The 24,037-nt window shown below is 44.4% G+C and overlaps 2 protein-coding genes across 5 annotated transcripts in view; both read right to left on the bottom strand.

The window, feature by feature from the left end:
- The window catches only part of AMBRA1 (autophagy and beclin 1 regulator 1), a 133,195-nt gene extending 118,685 nt beyond the window's left edge, over positions 1 to 14,510 (bottom strand). Inside the window, exons 1-6 of one of the 4 annotated variants that reach the window (XM_054067702.1) lie at positions 14,370 to 14,510; positions 3,409 to 3,664; positions 3,110 to 3,168; positions 2,186 to 2,369; positions 1,342 to 1,514; positions 504 to 570 (exon numbers count right to left, since the gene is read on the bottom strand). In XM_054067702.1, the coding sequence (XP_053923677.1) occupies positions 504 to 570; positions 1,342 to 1,514; positions 2,186 to 2,369; positions 3,110 to 3,168; positions 3,409 to 3,543 (618 nt within the window). In that variant the 5' untranslated portion in view covers positions 3,544 to 3,664; positions 14,370 to 14,510. Of the gene's footprint in view, positions 1 to 503; positions 571 to 1,341; positions 1,515 to 2,185; positions 2,370 to 3,109; positions 3,169 to 3,408; positions 3,665 to 13,999; positions 14,347 to 14,369 lie in introns of those variants that run through there. The other 3 variants (XM_054067701.1, XM_054067703.1, XM_054067704.1) reach the window with 3 other exon arrangements.
- A 2,809-nt stretch (positions 14,511 to 17,319) lies between these two features.
- On the bottom strand, positions 17,320 to 20,530 carry HARBI1 (harbinger transposase derived 1). The gene is made up of 3 exons (XM_054067709.1): positions 20,272 to 20,530; positions 18,972 to 19,702; positions 17,320 to 18,400 (listed from the first exon to the last, which is right to left on the bottom strand). The coding sequence occupies exons 1-3, from the start codon at positions 20,460 to 20,462 to the stop codon at positions 18,024 to 18,026; spliced, it is 1,299 nt and encodes a 432-aa protein (XP_053923684.1). The 5' UTR covers positions 20,463 to 20,530; the 3' UTR covers positions 17,320 to 18,023.
- Between the last annotated feature and the right edge of the window lie 3,507 nt (positions 20,531 to 24,037).

A 24,037-nucleotide genomic window follows, 5' to 3' on the forward strand; every position in this document is an offset into this window, starting at 1 on the left:
CACCCCAGATGGATGAAAGGATGTGATACATCCCTTCTTAAAGGCTTTGACTTGCAGAAAACCAGCTGACTCTATTTCAAACTTCATTTTATGGATCCAGCAAACCTCTCCCTACAGTCCAGTGAGCTTTGACAACACACTGCTCATACCAACAGAACTATCAGCCTCTGAGGGTCAGCAGCCATGAGGAGCATTGTTAATACCTCCTGTAGCTTCAAATTCAGCAGAATGTCACAACAGAACTGAAAGAGCAGAGCCATTGGGACATCTTGCACCACTAATGAGACAGTGAGGGCAAAACAGACACGCTTTGCAGAGCTCTTTAATAGTTCTGCACATAACACAAGAACGTTTGTGTGACCAATTAAGGCGAGACAGAATTCAGCTTAGGAGGACTTCAGGTCTTCAGAAAAGCACAAGGCTGCTTAGGAACAGACTAGGGTTAATGTACATAGAGCATCTTGTAACTTGTCAGTCAATACAGGTACTGACATTCCCCTTACCTGCTGGTTAGAAGGGTTAACAATTGCTGTGAGCAAGTAGTGTCCCAAGGGATCAAACCGTACCAGCCTAAAACAAAAGTAGAGCCAGACTATCAATCATCAGTTCACATTCCACATGGACACAGGAAGCTGGACACAGCAGGGAGGAAAATCCCACATGAAACAGTTGCAATGAGAACGTTACTACATTACCATTATCATGTTCTGAATAATGTCCAAAAGTTTACATCTTAAGGAGAAGAAAAATACTTATCTAGCTGAAGATATTTTATAGACCACAGCAAAACTATATAGAAGTTAAAAGCGGGAAGCAAGTACTGCTGTATCAACTGAAACAGCCAGAAACTTTTAAGGACTATATATACACATACAACAAATTGGAATTTGGTACAAAGGAAGAGTAACTTCCCTTGAATGTTACATCATTGTCTTATTTTAAATTGCTCAAAAGAAGGCATCAAGTTTCCAGCAATGCAATTTTCCTCCACAACTGCACCACAGTAACAGCTCAGCACTCTCTTCCAGCAACTTCTGCGTACTCTCATCCTTACGGCTGAGAAGTTTAATTACTAAGCCTACAAACGAACATGAAGTAGACGCTGAGTATTTATCAGGCACACATCAGATTATAAATATGAACAACCAGGCTGATCTTTACTTCCAATTGCTTTTTTACCTGTGCACAGACCTGCTTTTTTACCAGCTGGGCCAAGAAGCTTCAAGCAATGCTTCCCACTACTGCCTCAGTGCAGAGGGTACCCAGAGGAACCCCAACATTCCCCAAATGTGACCATTTTTCACGTACAAGGGTTTTCTTCCCCCATAAGCAAAAACTCACCTGACCCGCTCCATTTCACTGGCTGTTTTCACCACTGCAAAAGGCTCCCGACGACTCCAGTCCCAGAAATGTATCTCATTGGCAGTTGCAATCAGCAAGAGCTGAGCCGTAGGATGAAAAGCAAGCGATGCAATGGCATTGTTGCTATCTGTGAACCAGCTCTCACTTCCACCCTGAGTGAGGAATCAAGTATCACAAGCAGTTTACCACACAGTTTGAGATCATTACATTTCCATGTATGTGCCATCCCTCCAAGACTCTGCCTAGAGCACAGAAGTGACACGCTTTCTTGGCAACAACAGCTGTTCTCATAGGAGGTCATGTGTCATGTCTAGATCATAAAACTACCTGCAACAATGACTACAGATGTATTTTTGTAGGTAAAGTGTGTCTCAAGCAACTTGTAAAAACATTGCATTTCAAAGCCATAAGGTAAATAACACATATTTTGTTTCTGTGCCAGTCACCAGATTAGGCAGAAATGGCAGAGTAGTAGCTTCTCTAATGAAGAGCTCAGAGGCACTCGGTGGAATGAAAATGACATAACTTTCACATAAGCTAAACATGCACCTTGTACAAAGTTCTCCAGCACTATCTGTACCACTCTTACCAACTGAACATGCAAGGCAAAAGGAGCACGACCTACCTGGTGAGACTGAAGATCTGTCACCTCTTCTCTAGACAGAAGAGGATCACTACCAGCCTGCTCTATGCTTTTAGAGACAGGTCCCAGCAAAGCTCCCAAACAGGTCTCTTACCAGGCAACATTTGGGAAACAAACTCAGACAAAAAAAGGGTCACCACCCACCAAATACCAAAGGCACATGTTTTAAGAAGAACTTACATGTAAATCCCAAATTCTAACCTCCCCATCTAGGCATCCTGAAGCAATGAGGCCTGGGATGGTGGGATGGAAAGTGACACACCAGGGAGTGCGGCGATGTCCAACCAAGGAATGAACACACTTGCCCGTTTTCACCTCTGTGATGTAAATGTTGTGGTTCACATGTGTGGAAGCCATTAATGTCCTGGGAATGCAGAAAGTAGGACAAACATTAGCATGAGAAGAGTCCAGCAAAGGCAGACCATGAGCTTCATCTCAACAGGGTCTGTGCACACCTAACCCAGCAGCTCTCCCACTTACAGCCCCACGCTCAAAGAGTAAGATGCTACTGTTTAACCAGTGGCTACAAACCATCCTGTGGCCAGATTTCAGGGTCCATGCAAACATGAGTTCATCTATCTGCAAGCACAAACTTGACCTTGAAAGTCAAGAATGAACATGCAGCTCAGAAGGGACTCCTGAGTAACAGTTTGGGACAAATGAATATTCCTGGTTCTCCATAACATCTCGACCACTGTCAAATCAAGTGACCCTAAGAAAGATCCCACCTCCTTTTCTGTTTCAAGTACACACATCATTCTGCCCTCTTCTCTAGTCCTTGGTATCCCAATGGGTATGCCACATCATTTGGCATGTTGGGCTAAAACACCTTTTACTCCCTCAAGTTTCTTATGAAATCCCACGGTGGCCACACAGATCTTTTTTCCTCAGAACTACGCATCGCTTGGGTACCTGAGAAATTAAATACCAACTATGCTTGAAGCTGTCAGAATTGGAAGGTGCACACGTTCCATCCATGCACATCAAGAACCGGAAGTTTCACTCAGCTGTTCAGGACTGGACAACTCAATGGGCACAGACCTCCATCACTTTTCTAAGTGTAAGGAGACTGCTGAAACAGGGAACGAACTAGGAGTTAATTACCTGTCTGGACTAAACGCCAGCAAGAAGGTGGAGCGTGGACTGTCTGGTAAGTCAACTTTCTGAAAAAGCCAACAAAGCAGGAAGTGTTGCAAGTGTCATATGATCATACTTTAACCGTAAGCCACACAGACAAGAAGGGGAACTCGCTGCAGGAATATATCTAGTATAACATCACTGCAGAAACCAAATAGAGCCAAAGAGCATACCAAATGCACAATCACAAAACCATTTATCTCAAATCCCTGCTTCCCTTCCCTCACTCCAAGGTCAAGCTACGCACCTCAGTCCCACAACCTTACCTTGCCTTCCCATTTCATCCATCGGGTTTTATCCTCCACCAACTCCTGCAGGAGCCGTTGAGCACCCAAGGCTTGGGTACCCCGTTCCCTACCCCACAGGATGCGGACAGCATTCTTCTCTGGTATAACCTTCATGGTTCTCAGCAGCCAACGTGACACCAACTACCAGAAGGAGGCACCACCAGGTGTTAGATGACAACCACCACCAAGCTACAAATGGGCTATCCACATTTCAATTGTTTATCTTCATGGAAACCTAGAAAGAGAAGAGAACAATAAGGAAGGCAGCTTTTACCTTGATCACCTGGATGTAATAAGAGCTTTAAATCCCAAAAGATGAGATTTAAGAGAAAAAAAATCTATTCTCTGCCGCAGCTTTTGCTACCATCTTCCATTATTGAGGCCCAATTTTGACACTTCTACAGCCAAAGAATACTTGAAATGTTTTTGAAAGCCTTTTCCTTGTATACATGACCTAGGCATACCACACCTAAAGAGAATAAAAAATTGGTCTTGAAACTCTTCTCCATTCCTCCATCACTTGCTGTATATGATAAAGAAAAAAAAATATTTATGAAGAGATAGTCTTTATACCTTGAATATTTAGGTCCCATCTGGGAAGGCTGACTGATAGCTAGAGTAAGTGTTAAAAAACTGCAGTGTTAGAGAAGAGTCTCCAGAGAGCTATTCAAATTTTGGTAATAGTAATTACCATCACTGCAAAGGTATGATGATTCCTAGACCTCAAGTCCAAATTACTTCCAACTCTATCACAACAGCTTACAACGTATGAAAACAACCATGTATGGACTAAAACCTTACACTGCAGTGGCATCTTGGCCAACTCCATCACGATGATTTGTTCCACCTGTCTGCACATCCTCTTTCCATCTACATTGCTCTTAGAGCAGCAGTTCACCCAAGTAATGCATAATGGCCAAGATTAATGCTTTTAATACACTTTGAGCTGCTAAGAAAAGCATTAATACCTCTTTTTTAGAAAAAAGTTCATTCTTCGAAAGAACTAAATACAGCAGCCCTAACAGGAACCAGGTTAGGCAGCTTTTCAATGGCCTCATACATAGGAGTCTGCCATCAAAAGCTCTCAAAACAAGAAGTTTCTTAGAATATATAAACCAAAAAACGCTGCTGCAATGCTATTACCTTTTGATCCCAGCAGAGCACATATACTACCATGGTCTCTTAAGAAAGTAAAGATCTAAAGATAAGTCTTCCTCATGCTACATTGAACAAAACCATCAATAGTCAACAGAGAAGAAAGCAACAAAGTAAAAAAAGCAAAAAAAAAAAAAAAAACCAACAAGGAAAAAAAGATGATGCATGTACATAAGAAGAGATTAATTATTCAATGACAGAACTCATAAAACATCTCCTTCCTCCTACTCTCCCTAAAAAAAAAATACCCTCCTGAGGAGATGATTTAAGACAGCTGCTGCTTACAGGGAGGAGCTGTCTGAGGAGATAAGCCAGGAAAAGGAGTTCTAATAAAGCAGACTGGTTTTTGTTTGGAGAAGTACAATAAAGGGTACTGAAGTGGTGAACAAGTAAAGACATCCATCTTCCTAGAAAAGAAATTCACCATGAAGAAATACAACCTAGCTGGAAATTCCCTGATGCTTAATGTGAACAGCATGGGGATGATCTATTTTAGAGAAGCTAAACTCTGCAGTGTAAAATAAGACTTCTTTTGAGAATCCGTGAAAGACTGCCAAACATTAGGTGGGAATTATTCTACAAAATAAAAGCCTTACAGGGAAGCAACACAAAAACTGAAGATATCATGCTGCAAGTGGATTCTTAAAAGCAACTGTACCGATTAAAAGAGCTCAGACTCAAAAGTGCTAGAACAAGTATAACAGACAACAGGATAGTATAATACAGAAATCACTAAACCAAAAATATTTTTTCACTAAAAGCTAATAAATCCTCACCTGGATACTGCGTGCGGCACCACTCACTCATGTCCAGAAATGACCAGATTCAGATGGGAGGCATGTGGAGGGGAAGGGCAGCTCAGAACGATACAGGCAATAAAAACCTGATTTATAGGAGGAAACTATAAGTCTAGTTCCATCTAGTAAAATTAAGAAAACAGTAGGTGAATATTCTATATGAGCATTTTCAAGAAGTAAGGACTGCAGTAACCCAAGAATAAACATATAAAGGAGATACAACTGGAAGACCAGACTTGCGGCTGAAATAAGAGATCTCAAACACTAAGCTTCAGAATAACCTTTCAATAGCTATAAAGGACAAACAACCTAAATAACTTAAGAGATCCTGCTAACTTAAAAGGAGGATAACCCAATTACTCATGAGAAAGAACAAGCTCTGGAAATTAGAGAACATTTCAGTCCTGTCAGACTGATGTTCCCTGAAGTACAATAGCAACAACGAAATCCAGAGGTTTGACAACGACCTTGATGTTTATTGATGCTACCAGCATTTTAGATATTGTAAAATAAAGAAACAGATAACACCTGCAACTGCAGTTAGCAAGTATCTTGTATTCACCTTATCAAAGGGCCAAGTAATCTTAACTACACAAAAATCAAGTGCCCATCTTAAAACAACCTATCTAAATCTTTACAGATGTGTACATTTCTTGAACTAATTTGGATATAACAAACACTTCATATGCAAGCCTCCTTCGTGTTTGAACTTGATGTTTTTCCCTCAGGGACTGTCCCTCCTTTGTCAGTTTCTTGTGACTCACCTCTTTATCCCATTTGAAAGAAAACAAAAGAAATTCAGGGTTCCTGCATGGTACCTGCTCACATTTTTAAAAGCAGTGATCTCTTCAGAAAACACTGAATTTGTCCTTCTGGAGTGGGGCTGGCACTCCAGTGCTATCCTGGATTCCTTTGAGGGCCAAGCCTTATTCATGCCTTCTAAGGGGAAATTTTACTTCTTTATCTGAATTAGCCTGAATACTTCGCTTTATCTGAATTAGCCTGAATTAGCTTGCCCTCTACAAGCTGGTGACAAATTCAGCAAGACTTCAGAACGGCAAAGAAAATGAGAACCTTCAAATGGAGAAACAGATGCAGCGTAGATATGGATACTACCTTCACTCACTTTAGCAGGAAGCTTTTAACCATATTATTGGATCATATGTTCAGGTTTGGTTTGTTAGTTTTTTTGTTGGGGTTTTGGAAGGTTGGGTTTTTTTGTTTTGTTTTAGAGGAGCCAGTGCCTTCTCTAAACTAGTCAAGATACCAACTCCAAACGTTTTGCTGAAATACAAGAAGCTAAATAATGACAGCATGTTATTAAATACCATTAGCAGACAAACCACAGCAGTATCAACCGTGGTCACAGCTACTCAGTAGCCACCTGACTAACAAAGTTTAAATGAAATGCAGTGAGTTTGAAAAATGCTTCTCAGACCTCAGCATAAAGAAAACATGCAGCTCACTCAATCAAACCTGTCGAGGCAAGTGTTGGACTGATTCAGTAGCAGCTTCTATTACAAATGCCCATACTATGACAACTGATAAAGAGCTGACCACCCAAACAAGGAACTGCTCTAGGATTGGTATTTTTCTGTTTTCTTCTTGTTGTTGGGGTTATTTTAATCAGGATGACCAAAAGTGGAGTCTCACAACTGGAAGATTAGCTGACGCCTGGATGTGGTCCAGGGCATCACAGAAATTCTGAAAGTAGAGTCAGATTTTTTTTTTCCTACAATTGGCAGCTTTGTTTCCTTAACAGTTTTCTCCCTTCAGGGCATTTCAGGACAGCATGCTGGGCTGTTTACAATTTTGGATCAAGCATTACACTGCCCAACCCCAAGCCTTCTTACTTGCTCTATGCCAGCTGTCTTTGAAGAAGCCTTAAGAATTCCCAGTCTCAGAGAGATATAAGCTCGCTTCTAACTGAATTTTACAGATGCCCAGCTTCCCGAAAACCAAAATGAAGCAGTGAATTGGTAATACTTAATAGTGGTACAGGACCTCATGAAAACATTGGCAAAAACGTGGGGTGAGAAGAGGAATAAAGAATCACATTCAAATCACCACACAGAAAATCCGTCAAGATATTTCCAGCATTAGGCAGCGGTTTACATTCCAATTAGAAACTTGAGCACTTTACATACATGATGGTCCCATCTTTTAACATGCCCCACCACATACACCCCCCCCGCATCATCTTTGGTGCTATTAATTTTGTGTCAAGTCCAGTACCAGGGTTCTAGGAGCACAGCTGGCTTTGATACAAAGAAGACTATCAGAGTACTACCTCATACCGCTTGATTCTTCATTGGGGAAACAAGTTATTTCATATGGCCTTCACCTCTCAGACTACAAATCTATTATCACGCCTAAGGACATCTTGGTTGCATGCTAAGCCCAAAAGCAAAAGCCATTCCTGATGTCTGTGCACAGAAACAGTGTAAATAGCTCTAGCACTGTTTAAAAAGAAAAGAAAAAAAAACCACTGCAACCCAGTAAATGCTATTTATAATGGGACTTCTATCCAAAAGATGCAAATGTCCAAATAATTTCAGACAATTTTGCTGCCCAAAGAGGTTTCAAGTGACTGATGAAGAACGAGGCAACGTTAAGTGAAATATAAAAGCTGTCTCTGGGTTTGCAATCCACAGGCACGTATAAGCTTCCCTAGAAAAGACCAGAAAGGAGAAAAGTATGTGCTGGTACTTTCTGTCTCGAAGTCTCTTTGTCAAGTTTTAAGACTTGCAGAATGCACTGACTGTAAAATGGGTGTGATCTACATAGGTTATGGGCCAGTGCAAGCTGCATGCTTTGTATTAAAAGAATGCAGATGGGGGGAGGAAATAAAAAAATCACCTAACAAAACCAAAACCATTGTGAACGATGAGGCATGTCACTGACCTGCAAAAACACAAGCAAACTTGTCTCTAGAAAAGAAGATAAGTAGATTATTAATACTCTGAACTATGCCAACTCTGGCTGTAGCCCTACCTATCTTGTAGCCAGTAACTTCTGTTTCCAAAACAGCTGGTCTTAAGCAAATAGCCTGGCACTAACAATAAAGCCTGACATTCTCTTTATTCCAAATTTAACTGCAGTATCTCAGGCACTGACAGTCAGCAAGATTTTAAAGAGTTTAAGACTTTTTTTTTCATTGTATCTTGTAACTATTACTAATAACTTAGCATTCCCAATATTGTATCTGTGAGTGAGTTCTCCAAGAACGACCAGAAGATCACCAGAGGCGTGAAAACAGCGTATGCAGCGTTACAGCCCAAATGCTTTATCATCAATGCCAGCAATCCTCACATAGGCTGTAGTTACAAGACATGCTACTTCATCAAAGTATGTTCTACACCAAATCATTTTACCTTGTATTTCACACAGCCTAATTCTGAGGAAAACTGCTTTATCAGGAGTTGTCCTATTTCTTTATGAAGCTCAAAAGAGCAAAGAAGAAAATGTCATGTATACTGAAGACAGTCAGAGATCACCTTGCCAGCAGGATTACAGCTTAGACAGCCCCTCCTTCTTTACAGGAGCTTCATATATAAAGCAATAAAACCCAGTTCTGAGACCCACAGATAAGAGATCTGAAAAAACAAACCAAACACCTCATTTGGAATATATATGAGCAATCACACAGATCAGGACTTTCTAGTACCTTTTCTTTTCACACGCCAAGTGTTTCCCTCTCCTCTGCAATATAAAGATTATGATGCCAACATCTTCCTAAACTGCACAAAACAATACCATGTAAGAAGCCCCAAAAACGCTATCCAAGATAGAAGAGTTGAATTCTACCAGCAGTTTTACCAGAAATATTGATTCAGTTCATACCAACTGTCATCCCACCAACTCTTTTCATGTCTCCACTTGAAAGATGGAGTAAAACAAAGTTTATGGAAAACCAAAACAATAAAAGCTGATTTGGCCTCTTTGCACTGCATTGACTCAGCTAAACAAACCAGACAACTCAGAAACTCCTAGTCTGGTAAGTAATCAACGTACGTAGCACTGGAATTTGAACAATGTTATAACAACAACAAAATCGGTAAAAAAAAGGGTGATGTGACTCATATCCAGAACAGCCTCACAGATTAAAACTTAAGACAAGTGTTGGAGGATCGGGACTATGTTCAGCATTAAGCAACAGGGCAACATGAGTTTCTGACAATGCACCTGATCTGCTACATATTTCAATTTTCTTCAAAATTGAATTCTTCCCTTAACGCAAATTGTGGTACTTCCATATAAGCTTTAGGACCCTTCTCAGAGGTTCTAGCTCTTCTTGGGTTAAAAACAAACAAAAAAAACCAAACAGAAAACAACACATCTAATACCATAAATTCCATTATATAGCCCTGTTTTTAGTCTTCAAAGTTTCTAAGATACTCAGCAAAGTATTATTCTGCAAGCTGAAGTTTTCCCTTGATTAAGACCAGAGAGATTTGGAAAGTAATTCCAGAGTGTATCTTCTGCAGATGCACTTGATAGACTGCTTTAAGTTGTATCCACAGCTCTAAGCACTTCCACATAAATCAAAACAGGATTTCTAAAGAAAAATAACTTGTATTAGTGCGTCATGATTAAAAAATTCAGTGCCATGTTTTACACTGAAACTACAAACAGTTCATGAAATTGAATTACGTTACAAAGATGTCAATAATACATTGTCATTTAAAGATCCTATATGTCTGCAACAAGGAGCCGATTGCCATTAGAACCTTAGTTTGTCTTCCCAGTCTGGATTAAATGAGCTATAAAATCATTAAGAGTACTTTTCAGTCAAAAGAAGCACATTAAATTGCTACTTATTTACAGCAAAATTATAAGGAAGTGGAAGAGAAAATCGCAGATAACTCCCAAAGGTCAGAAATGAATGATAAATATAAGAAAGGAAGTAATAATAAAAAAAAGTAAGCAACTGTGTCTGGAATCTCACAGTTTCATTCACCAATGAGAATATGGAGCATTTTCATGACTACTATTACCATTTCCACATAAACTCAATGAATTCTTGAGAAGAGATATTAGTTCCAATCCAGAAGACAGGAAGAGAATAAATATAATTTCACAGAGCTGTACGGTAAGTCAAACACCAGAACTGAGATCCAGAAGATTAAGAGCTGGTTTCTCCAATTCCATACTTAGACCATGTAACCTCTGCTAAGTGCTGTAGACAGCAGGAGATAAGGGATAAAGAGAAAAGAGAGAAGTAGAACCATATATGGACACACAAATACAGTGACATAGAATTCAGACTAACCCGTTAAGTGAATTGATCTCATTTAGACAGGAAAGTAAAGGAATTTTCAATTTGAAATCCCAGCATTTACATCAAAAGTCACATGAAGGTTCCTCAAGCTCAAGAGTCACAGTCAAGTGCCCCCTAGCGACATCAAATACGCACGGGAAATTTGGGAGCACCAGCGCTATGGAACAGCAGAAATCCACAAGATGAAGACAAAGTATTTTATGCATGCAAGGCTGCACCTAAGGCATGTGCACCTTATGCAAGGAACAAAGAAAATGCAACTGGAAGCAAGAACATATTTTAAAAACACAATTCATATCATTTCCTGCTCACATGGAAATAATCAAATAAGGTAACAAGCCAAAAAGGAAAGATGATCTCCACAGAAGCTGAAGCTTTCATGTACAGATCTATCAGAACTAAAGATGACATGGGAGACAAAGAAGATTTAGACTTTTAACAAAGAAACGCAGCTAGCTCTTGATACCCTTTCCCTTCTTGGCCTTGGAATAAGACTGTGGGAGAAATATAAAAGGAGGGGGGAAAGCATCTGAATCATGACTCAGAGACTCCTCTCAGCAATTCTACGCTGCTCAAGGTGGAGAATCAGCGCTACACACCAGGAAGACGGTAGCAGGAATCGCTCTGCTGAGACAGCCCAATAGACATCACTGAGAACATTTGAAGTGGAGCTGCACAAGCACACCGATTAAGACAACACTCTCCACGCTCAGGTGTGGCACCTCATAATCCTGCATGACTTCAACAAATAGGTTACAAAAATTAGATACATCAAACAGTTACTAGACAACAACCCTATTCAGAGTTCTTAATAACCAAAGTTAAATTCTGAGAGGCAGATAAATAGGTCTCTTGTTTTAGGCAACCCAACCAATGGGTCTTTCATTAAGCCACTACTGTATCATTTTCCATTAAAATATTTCCAATACACTGCACATCACCTCTTATTTGCTCTCAAAAATGAAGATTCTTTTGTTCCCACCTCATTAATATTTTCTTTCCATCACCCTCCTTGCTAGGTGAGTGCAGAGCTACCAACACAAAACACATGAGGCAAACTCTTAACACACACACAATGCCCTTTATCAAGTCTCCAGTAATTACAAACTCAACAGGTGAGGAAACACCTTAATGCTATTTGTATTATTAGTACCATGAGTATTAACAAAACCAACAACTTTGTAAGAGCCTTGACGTCAGTTAGCTTACTGGCCATGGCATAGACGATAGTTACCATCCAGAAGTTTCATAAAAAATTATGGCACAAACAAAAAAGTCTCCAAAACCCTAACTTATGGCAAAGGGACAGTGGCAAACAGTGTGGTTGCTTGCTTTCTTTATAACCAGTTGTTACTGCTGCGTAAAAGTGCTGCACAGAAAATGCAGAAGTACAAAACAAGCAAACAAGAATCCAGAGGGTCAGTTATGACTCAGAAAAGGGCAAAAGAAAGAAAACTAAGAAGAAGTTGTCAGCAAAGTAAACATTCTACGTAAACTCCCCAGCAACTGAATCTGAAAAGGCAAGTCCAGATATTTGGATCCAAATAAATCCTTCATTCCAAGTATTACAAAAAATATAAATGCCAATGGACAGCCATACTCGCACATCCATGCTGCCACACAACAGATGAGTACAAGATGCTTATTTGCTACTGCAAAAACACAAATGAATCCATTTTTAAAAAGGTATTTATCTACAACAACACTAACTGTGAACTACAGAACCAGTAAGCGAGCTACACTGATGAGTTATGAGTGCTAGAAACTGCATTACAGTGGCCTTTCAGAACACAAAGAGGGATCTTTAAATTTAGCAAAGAATTTCAGGTACTGTTCCCTACATTACCCATAAGGCATTCAAATCCCCCTGGATTTCACCCCATGCATGTTCTGAAGACTCACTCACACCAAAACTGAGCACCCCAGTAATGGATTTGCAGTAAGCGTACATTACCAGCAGGTCGCTCTTAGGTCCCATTTCAACATGCCCATTAGCAATTTGAAAGAGGATGGGAGTGGCAGAGGCAAAGAAGCCAGATGACTTTTGCAGAGGACACCAAACTGGGTGGAGCAGTAAACAAGGACAAACATAGAAAAACACACTGGGTTTTCATATAAAGATCTAAGAACCACAGAATCATAGAATACTTTGGGTTGGAAGGGACCTTAAAAATCATCCAGTTCCAACCTATGGCAGGGACATCCCACTAGATCAGGCTGCCCAATGCCCCATCCAGCCTGGCCTTGAACACCTCCAGGGATGGGACAGCCACAACTTCCCTGGGCAACCTGTGCCAGTGCCTCACCACTCTCATAGTGAAGAAATTCCTCCTTATGTCTAGTCTAAACTAGCCCCTCTGCAGTTTATAGCCATTGCCCCTAGTCCTATCACTACAAGCCTTTGTAAACAATTCTCTCCCCAGCTTTCTTGTAGCCCCCCTCAGGTACTGGAAGGTCGCTATAAGATCTCCTTGGAGCCTTCTCTTCTCCAGGCTGAACAGTCCCAACTCTCTCAGCCAGTCCTCGTATGGGAGGTGCTCCAGCCCTCTGATCATCCTTGTCGCCCTCCTCTGAACCCGTTCCAAGAAGAACGGGTTCATATAGAGCAAAAGAAGGTGTACATACTAGAGGGTAAAAAATGTTTCATACAGGGTAAAAAATGGAGCAGCACTGAGCGCTCTTCCTGAGCATATTTACATGGAGTCTACTTTCATACAGCCGGTCTTCCCCAGGACCAGGTCACACCTGGATATCAGCTATTCTTGGAGCAGTCTCTTTCAACAGAATGAAACTGTAAAAATGTGTATTGGTAAAAATTATGCCTAACCATCTAAAACAACTCCTGAAAATGAAACGCTAGTTGAGTGCGAGAACTGTGTTCTAAAAAAACCTGCTTTCCAAAGACAGTGGAAAGCCTGGAACCAAAAGGATGGGAAATAACCTCGAAAACATCATAGAATCATAGAATAGTTGGGGTTGGAAGGGACCTTAAAGATCATCTAGTTCTAACCCCCCTGCCATGGGCAGGGACACCTCCCTCTACACCAGGCTGCCCAAGGCCCCATCCAACCTGGCCTTGAACACCTCCAGGGATGGGGCAGCCACAGCTTCCCTGGGCAACCTGTGCCAGTGCCTCACCACCCTCTGGTGAAGCAATTCTTCCTTACGCCTAGAAATTCTTCCTTATATCACACAACGCTACAGAAACTTACGTGCTGCCTGGAGGACCACTGCAAGTACAAACAAAGCCGTTTCTAGACCCGTCCCAGGCTGCGCTCCCTTCCCAGCAGGGAGCTCCCGGCCAGAGACTCACACCGACGCCTTAACCATTACTTACACGGCCAGCGCGCTGCCACACGCGCCGGGGAGCGGAAGAAGAGACGGAGAAGACAACGCTCACTTCACGTTTCGTTTGGCCGAGGCCGGAAAACAGCGGCGGCCGCTCTCTGGGCAACCGCGCCGCCCGCCCGAGCCCCGGGGAGGTGGGGGGCAGCTCGGCCGGGGCCGGGGCAGCTCCGGGGCCGCGGGAGCCGCTCCCCTCGGCGGCCGCCCCGCCCTCCGCGCGGCCTCCCCGCTCCCCCCGCCGCGGCTCCCAAACAAAGGCCCCGCGCGGCGGCCCCACCGCCTTCCGGGAAGCCGCGGCGGGCGCTGGGGGCGGCGTCGCGGCCCTGTCGCAGGGCGGGCGGAGAGCGGGGCCCGGCGCGTACCTGGCGCGGCCGCCCCGATGCGCGGTGCCGCCGCCGCTGCGGCCAGGCGAGCCAGCCGAGCGCCGAGCCGGGCCCGGGGAGCGACACCCGCAGCGGGACCAAGGCCCGAGCAGCCGAGGCTAGAACGCCGCCAGGCCGCGCCAGCCGAGCCCAGAGCGAATCCACCCGGGGGCGGAGGAGGGCAGGCGAGACAAGTCGAGTGCGGAGGGCGGCGGAGATCCCCGGTGTCGGAGGCTGTCGCCGGTCCCGCAGAACACCAGAACTCGCTCGCAGACAGGCTCTCGGGATGGGATCGGTTTGTCACCTCTCAGCGCTTTTCTTTCTCCCCTCCAGACCGATACGGAACGGAGAAAACGTGGTCGGAAACGGGCGTGAAAGGAGGGGCGGGTGGTGAAGGCGCAGAGGGGCTCGCAGCCCGCTGTGTCACCCGGTCTCACCCGTCCCGGAGAAGAGACGCGAGAGACTCGACTTGGACGCAGGGAGGAAAATGTGAGCGAGCCAAGGGGCTCTGCACCAGAAAATCGGCCAAAGGATAAAGAATCAGGTGAAAGGCTGCATCCAAAAAAGCGTGGCCAGCAGGTCGAGGGCGGGGATTCTGCCCCTTTGTTCCCCTCTTCTGAGACCTCATCTGGAGTATTGTGTCCAGTTCTGGAATCCTCAACATAAGGATGTGGAGCTATTGGGTCCAGAGGAGGGCGACACGGATGGTCAGAGGGCTGGAGCACCTCTCATATGAGGACAGGCTGAGAGAGTTGGGACTGTTCAGCCTGGAGAAGAGAAGACTCCGAGGAGATCTTATAGTGACATTCCAGTACCTGAAGGGGCTACAGGAAAGCTGGAGAGGGAATTGTTTACAAAGGCTTGTAGTGATAGGACTAGGGGCAATGGCTATAAACTGCAGAGGGGCTAGTTTAGACTAGACATAAGGAGGAATTTCTTCACTATGAGAGTGGTGAGGCACTGGCACAGGTTGCCCAGGGAAGTTGTGGCTGTCCCATCCCTGGAGGTGTTCAAGGCCAGGCTGGATGGGGCATTGGGCAGCCTGATCTAGTGGGAGGTGTCCCTGCCCATGGCAGGAGGTTGGAACTGGATCATCTTTAAGGTCCCTTCCAACCCCAACTATTCTATGATTCTATAAGTTTAGAGCCTGAGGTTTGCTGTCATAGGCAGGACTGGAAGGAACAAAGGCACCCTGCACTCAGCCCTCGGGGAGGTGTCTGAGGGGAAAGCTGAAAAGGACCAATGATGGGATTTTGTAAGGAATTTAGGAAAAAAAGTGAAAACTGCAGTACTTTAGGCAGTCAATCACTGTAGTCCTCCTCCAGGTGACTGAGGTTTATCAGACATTATCTAGCATGGGCAGACTTCACTTTTCAAAGCTCTGCCAATGCACAAACTCGTAAGTACTCTAGAAAGCAGCCGGCAAGGTGATGTGAAAGTACAGAGGAGCCGGAAAACAGGAAAGAAACATAAGTCAAATTTAAATCTTGTCTAAACCTGAGAGAAAAAAAGTCTAGATGAACTGTTTTGAAGGAAGCTGCTTAGGAGTACATGGGGCAAACTATTCTCTAGATGAGGAAGTTCCATTTCCCATGCAACCTGAAGGATGCTGACACGCAACTTGAGGAGGACTAGGCTTTTCAAGTGGATTGGTGTTGTCTGGTGTGGCCTGATGCAGTTTTTGCCCAAATGATAAGCAGAGAGATCAGTTTTGAAATTAAACTCTATTAAAGGCTACTGGCTGAAGGAAGACAAAATGCAGCAGCAAACGCGTTCCTGGAAGTGCCTCCACTTTGTGAGTTCATTCTGGTCTCGGCACATGCTTAGAAGAGCTATTCTTAGGACAAGCTGAGAAACTCCAGCTCAAGACTACATGACAGTGTTTGTGCCTACATGTATCCAAGTTTCACTTGACCTTAGCATCACCCACACTGCTCATTCAGTGTCTGCTGGTGTTCAGGTCTAAGGTCAGTATTTTTATTATAGACCATCAGATACGATCATGAGCCATAAAGCACCAAACATGGTAGCAACTCTTACCTTAAAAATACCTTTTTTTTAGAAAGCAATGCTTTTATGCTTCTTCCTAGGTAAAAGGAGCAGGGTTTTTGCCACGGTGAGCAACAGTAGTTCTTACATGATACTTCATGGGAAGATGCATAAAGAAAATAAAATCATATCTCAGATCGGTCTGCATCATATTTCACTCATCACAGCTTGTAAAAACATCTTGCTTATACATGATAAAGCATGCTTGGTTTTCTCCAAGATATAAATGCTTACTGCCATCGCAAACCTTACAGAACACCTAATCCTGCATGTCCATCCTACCCTTAGGAACATGTCCCATGCTCTCTTATTCTTCAAATGTGGGGCATGATCCAGTCTCATTTCCTCTAGAGAAAGAGACAGACGTGCCATGCCAGATGGTTGCACTATTACTTTAACTAGCTACTTTTGTGCAGCATTCTGCATTCTTTACCACTTTTTGTTTCATTTACAGTCCAGTAAAAACATAAAATCTAAGAAACAAAATTTTATCAGACTGCTGTCAAGAGATCCTTGGAAACGCTTGCATATTTTGGAAAGAGAACATTGCCAGGAAACTTCCCAGTCTTGTGCCAGCAACAACTGCATACACTAGTAGTCTTTTTCCATTGAATACGTAGATTCTAACAGTGGTAGAGCAGCCTTCCCATACCTCGGCTCTGATCTAAACAGAGAACTTTTTGCAATCAGTTCAATGTTTGTGACCCAGCCAGTCCTTGGCATTTCTTTTACAGCAGCCAACAAGATGAGTAGTTAATGACAATTCTGCTGTGGCAGACACTAAACTACTGAGAAGTAAACCTTAACGTTCAACAGCTCATTTTCCGGTATCTGTTCAATAACTGACACAGCTTAAACATCTTCTCCTGTCCTGTTTGGGAACGAAGAGATGTCTCAGCCCTCCTTAACCCTTCTGGGTACATGGAAATAGTAGTGTGTATATCCAGCAAAAAGCCAGACTCCTCCCAGAACGCAGCTGTCAGCTTTCAGAGGAATCACTGGGTTCTGCAAGATGTGCAGAACTGTGAAATGATCCATAGCGAGAATTTGTATCTGCAAATGAAAAGATAAATGTTTGCTTTGCTGCTCATGAATTTGGGGTAGACATGAGCCCACATGGAAGTTTAATTTATGTGAAATACTGTTTAGAAATCAATCATAAGTGGTTTTGATTATAAAGTGACATAGAACTGTTGTTTTGTAAAATAGGGAGGCTTACAGATATTCTGTAATTATCAAAGACAATTTCCCACGTTTCTACACTGATAGCATGTTAGTGATTTTTCTCTAAATCAGATGAAAGGGGAGTCCATAAGCATCATAACAGTAAAAAGCTCGTGATTACATTGCATCTCTAAAGAGATCAAGAGAAGTTCAGAATACCGTCTGAAGTGAAGAGAGTATAATTTGACTTTGTAGGCACAGTGATGCTGTGCTGATGGTTGGAAATGATCATAGAAGTCTTCTCCAACCTTAAAAATTGTATGAAATTTCTCCTCATCTCTTGTCTACTTAGTCTTTACAAACTTAAAGTACAGGAAGGGACATATTTCCTCTGTATATCTTCCCAGATGAATCATTAGAAGCCTTCCCTCTTTCACAACATTAGCTAAAATGAGTAAGTAAAAGCTCCTGACGAATACGACAGGCTTCCGAGTCCATTGATTCCATTTGCTCATACTCTTCTTCTGGCTGTTCCATGTGGCTGGTAGCCGGAGAAGACCACACGTCCAGCCCGTGCTCCAGGGAGATGTTATGGAGCACACAGCAGGCCAGAATGATGTGGCTGGATTTCTCTGGAGAGTACTGCAGGGTGCCTTTGGACCCATCCAGGCAGCGGAAACGCGACCTAATGGTTCTGAATGTCCGCTCAATGACATTGTGAGTGGCAGAATGCGCCATGTTGTAACGATACTCTGCAGGTGTCTCAGGGATATGCAGAGGGGTCATCAGCCACGTTCGGAGAAAGAAGGAGCTGTCACCTGTTAGCAGTGAGAAGGAGGACAAGTTACACACCCACAGCTAATCACAGGCTGCAGCTCTTCACTCTTGGTTTTCTGGTGTTGCAGATAAAGAACAACTTATTTCTGTGGCTAAAACAGGGGGCACAAGAAAACATGTAATTCAGGTTTACCAATGTGACAAACAACAAAATACATTCTGTTTTACACAGAGAAATCCTGGAAGAACACAGAGGAGTTTAAAGAGAATTCATTTACTGCATAGTACAGTGAAAGACAGCTGGACTAGAACCTACATAGAATTAAAAATTGTATAATTAATCTTGGAAAGGTGTAGGATACTGAGAACAAGGTCCTAACAAAATGAATGTAAACAAATACATACAATAGTCAGACTGTATGGAATACAGGTTGGAAGTTGCTGTTCTAGACTGCCAAGAGAAGGAGTATCCAAACTGAATCGCAAATCTCAAGGAATTCGCAGGAAAGCAATCAGCAGTAAATGTGTCACTTGTGCTAAGGCTCTAAGCTCAAAGAGGTGCCAACCTAAACCAGGCTTTCCACAGAAAACAATGATGTAAAATTGACTTACCAAGAAGCCAGCCATCTTTATGTAGCTGACTTTCAAACTGGCTGGTAAGGGCTGCCTGCTGCAAGACCATGCAGTCGGGCAGGCTGCCTGGCCAGTGCGTTTCAGCACTCAGAAGGACTCCTCTGGCATCACACACCATCAGGCAGTTCAGAGAATGGAGACCCTTTCTGTTCACGTAGGACAGGTCCTCCGCATTTGGTGCTTTTATTGCCACGTGGGTGCAGTCAACCACCCCCAGCACTCCCGGCATGCCTGCCAGCCCATAAAAGTCATCCTTCAGGCTCTGAACAGTAGCTTCATCCTCAGGAAAGTGAATAAACTGTGGGGCTCTTTCCACCAATGCCTCAGTTACATTGGCAACACAGCGGCTCATGGAGGCTTGACTAATGCCAATAGCATCCCCCATGCGAGTCTGGAAGGAGCCAGAGGTATAAAAACCCAACGCAGCAAGTATCTGCGTCTCCGGACTGATGGCCCTGGACCGCTGTGTAGGGCGAGAGAGACTGGCTCCCAGGAGATCCACCAGGTAGTAAATGAACTGTCGGGGAAAGCCATATGTGGATACTAGATACTCATCCGTGACATCCTCCAGCTTGAAGCGATCCAAAGTCCTGTGTCCGCGGCCATAAAGCAAGAGGTCGCAGTCCAGAACGGCAATGGGGACAGCCATGGCCAACGGCCGGGGTGGCCGCCGGGGCTGCTCCCTTACAGAGCTTCCCCAGAACCTCCACCTGCGTAGAGCAAAGCGGACGGGGACCGAGGACAGTTTTTACCAGTCAGCCTTTCAAACTCCGTTACCGTTTTCCTTTCACTCCGGTTACCCGGCAAATCTTTTTATTTCTCTCTATCCGCTGTTTACAAACTCGGGGGGGGGGGGAGGCAGGGGCTCGCACCCCTCACTTCCCGCGGCGGAGAGCGCCCAGCGCGCCTCGGCAGCCCCTGTCTGGCGCAGGGAGCCCGACCGGAGCTCCGGGGTGAGGGGGCGCCGTCCCGGGGGAGGTTAGGGGGGAGCCCGAGCGGAGGCCCCGAGGGGTTGGGGGGAGCCCGAACGGGGCGCCCTGCCCGGCACAGGCACCGCTGAGCGCCGAGAGGGGCAGCACCGACCCCGCTCCCCACGCCCGGGGGAGCCCCTCCCCGTTCCCCTCGGCGCCGTTGCCGCTGCGACCCTGCCGAGGCCGCCGCGCCCGCCGCAGCAGCAGATTCGCCGCGGCAGATTCGCCACTGGCGTGGCTCCGTTACCGCGCCCCCGGCCCCTCCCCAACTCCCGTTACCGCGGTCCCTGCTTCCCCCCTGCCCTTACCGTGTCCCTGGACCCCTTCCCAGGAGCGGGGCGGCGCGGGGGGCGGTGGCGGCGGCGGCTCCGTGTGGAAAGTGCCGGCGCGGAGAGGCAGGCGCTTCCTCCTCCCCCCACTCCTCCCCGCCCCAACGGATGAAAACAAACAGCGATGGCGGTGCGGCCGCGGCTCTGAGCGCCCCCTGACACCGGCACATCCCACCCTCTCCCGTGCCCGCTGAAGGGGCGCCGGGGCCCCTCGGGATGAGGCACCGCCACCGCGCAGGTAGCGGGGGTCGCGGGGCTCCCGGGGGAGCTGGGCTTCGGGGGCTGCGATCGGGGCGGGTATGGGGGGAGGCTGCGAAAATCCAAACGCTCCAGAGCATGTTAGGAAGACGCAGAAGCCCCTCCATTGTGTGTTTTTTGTGTGATGTGTGAGTTCGCTGTTTTTGCTAGGAAAACATAGAATACTTTGGGTTGGAAGGGACCTTAAAGATCATCGGGTTCCAACTCCCTTTGACGGGCAGGGCAGGAAAAATGAGGGTTTACAAAGCATCGCCTCTGTCTTTCCTGCTGGAGCTGTGCCTTTTAGGGCACCGCCACAGTCGTTCCTGTCATTTCGATGGGAACAGAGACCCCTGACAGTGAACAGGTGGAAAAGGGACGCTTTGGACTAAGCCTACAGGCTGCCTAACAAAACTCCAAAGTGGTGTGACTGGGCACATTGTAAGGAGGAAAACCACGGTAAATTATTACCTTAACTCAAAATTAGTTGGCTATGCAAATGAAGTCTATACCACCTTCAAATTATTTCACCTCCTAGTGGCGAGAAGTAAGTCATTCAGATGAGCCGGGCTCTATTTAAATGTCCAGAAGGATCATACAGGATCACCTTATTTTCCTCAAATGGTATTGTATAATCTCAATTTCTTGGAACATGTATTCGCACAGAAGTTGAGACCTAGTGGTTATGTTGTTGGATGTAGTACAGGGTACATAGAAGCAGATTCTGTTTTAGTCTGTATACTTTGGCCTGACAAACAAAATGAGGGGATGGACCTTTGAGGTGACACTGTTCTTGGACCTTAGGGAAGTACAGAGTGTAACTGCCGGTCAACGGGAATTACTTAATTTTGGTTTAGAGCCAGGAGAGCTGCCAGTGCTGGCTTTAGTAAGACATTTCCTAAGCTGGGGAGATATTTATTGGTTGTGAAGTAAATCTACTTCCTGATCACCCTCTCAGGGAAAACTGCCTCTTTATCAGTCAAAACTTAACCATATAGTATACTATAGAGTCTTTGATTTCATCAGGCTGTTTATATTATGTGAAACAATTTTTCTGCTAGAATCTGCTCTAGCCTTTTCTCAAAAACTTCCATAAACTTTAAAGAATGAGAATGGCATGCTGTAAAATTCAGATCTGTTCCCTCCCTCTCCCCAGGTTTCTGACTAACCTACTAAGAAGGCAAAATGGAGATTAATTTTCAGTAATTGTAGGATGCTTGCGTTTGACTTGTAGGCCCCAGCCTTGAAACAGAGTGCCGCCTTTATGGAGATCTTTTTATAGTTGCTTATTAATGGGCTCAAAATACCTGCTTGCAGTGAAGCTTTCTTGGTCATTGAAGGGGGTGTTCTAGGAAAGCTTTCTTGGCAGTCAAGCCTGTTTATCAAAGGCACTCTATTAAAAGCTTCAAAAGCTTCCATATGCTTCTTGTTTACCTGTGTGATTCAATGAGACTTTTCTGGAGCTTCACATAGGACATTCCCGGAGATGGGATTTGGATCTCGTATTAACGAAGAAGTTCTGGAAGAGTGATAGGGACAAAGAGCCCGGTTGGGAGGCCACAGCCAGGTAACCAGAAACTTAAAGCTGGGATGAGAATGGTTCATAGTTCTCCCTTAGAGGGACAGCCCTCGTTGTTTCTTCCCTGTGCTTTTTTTTTTTTTATTTTTTTGTTTTGCTCTGGGGTAGGAACTATGAGCAATTATTTTGCATCGGTAAATATCTGTTTGAAGCATGATGACTTAAAGTTTTAGTAACAATGGCTCAGATTGGACTCTCAGGAGGGAGGTGATGGGATCAGCCTGTATGTACTTTCCCTAGCAGCAGTAATAATCCCTGATGTGTGTCAGTTGCTTCTGCTCCTTTGCTGTTTATGTAAGTGAGTGTCAAACTGACCTGCACACCAAGTTCCCATGTAGGAACTATGTGGTGCAATGGAAGTATTCGTAGGTGTTGCTGTGCACCTGCTGTGTGCCTGGGTTACAGGTGCCACCAGGCAGCAGGGTGCTGCTGTCAGACTGGAGCATGGCATGCTGGTAGCTGTAGTTTCTTGAGACTGTGCCAAGGCTTGAAGGGGAGGGCTCTTGCAGTTCATTGCATCATGCAAATAGGGTGCCATCAGCTTATGCTGATGAGTCCTTCTGCTTGGAGAAGGAGAGTGTAAATACCAGTAGAGTGTATATGGCACGGTGCTTAGATGTCAAACTGTTGGGTAAGCTAATAGTCTTCTCTGCCTCATAATCTTGTAAGAAAAAATAAGGCTTTAGCCAAAAAATCCGCATGTGGCATGCCTCCTTTGAATATTTGTCTCGAACATTTCTGTTTGGGGGGAAAGTGGAGACAAAGGCCTATAAATAAAGGCAGTAGTATATAAATGGATGTTGCAGGAAGAGGGGGACAGCAAAAAAAGCTGTGTGGCCAAGATGCTCATTTTTACTTGCGAATAGTCTGTTGTGTAAGGCTAGAGCCATGAGGTATCAGTTTATTTAAGGGATTACTTGGTTGTTGGGAATTAATCATCTGTGGGTTTCTAACCTAGATCAAAGGTTATTTCCTTCTAGTTGCTACTCAGTGTAAAGTTAGACACTATCTTCCTTCAGCTAAGCATATACCCAGATACTAGGACTTAACAAGGAGCCATGCTGGCATTGCAAACTAGGGGACCTAAAATGCTGACTGAGTGGAACTAAGTTTAAAGTGTTTCCTTCCTGTTCAGTTCAGTTGGTGGCAGCTAACCTGAGGGCACCAAGGCATTTTAGGTGCATTGTAAATGCAGTGTTTGTTGTAGTTCTAGGCCTGTCTTGACTATTATCAAGAATGGGAATGCTGTTGTAAGCCTTAACAGATCTCAAGTCATCACCAAAGGTTCCCCTGCAGAAATGAGGAGATTCTGGTTGTCAGATGACAGCCCTTAGGCATGCAAGGAGCTGAGCTCCAAGATCCTAGTTCTCTCCTGAAATTATAGATCCCTGACAGGAAACCTTGCCTGATGCCTTTTTCTCTGCTTCAGGCTCTAGTGAGTCACCTGTTCCTGGCATTTGCAGCTTGAGAGGTAGGACTGACAATCCCCAAGTGTTTAATGAATGTTATAGATGGTTTGAAATCTTGTCAGAAGAATCCGAATTCTTCTGGAGCATGTCAGAATTGTAAAGCGCTCATTCTTTGAACCTTGAATATAGACGTGACTCTGGTGGCTTTTCTCTCCTCTCCAGAGATATTTGGGTATATAGTCGTTAGAACTAATACCTGTACTGCACAGAGAACCGTCTTGACAGTCTGCTTTGTTTCCTTTCCTTTAGACCAGTGAACCTAACACCTTCCATTAGTTCCTGAATCTCTTGCAGTAATTGATACCAGAATTCTTTTCCAGCCCCATAAGGCAAATGTAGGTACTTTATTTGACAGCTCTTCTACGACATAAAGATATATACTCCCTTGCACCTTTTTCCAGGGGTCACACAGGGGTGTTCTCTTGCTTCTTTTTACATTAAAAGCTAATTTGATTTGTCT

This window comes from Cuculus canorus, chromosome 5 (genome assembly GCF_017976375.1).
Source record: "Cuculus canorus isolate bCucCan1 chromosome 5, bCucCan1.pri, whole genome shotgun sequence".
Taxonomy (NCBI): domain Eukaryota; kingdom Metazoa; phylum Chordata; class Aves; order Cuculiformes; family Cuculidae; genus Cuculus; species Cuculus canorus.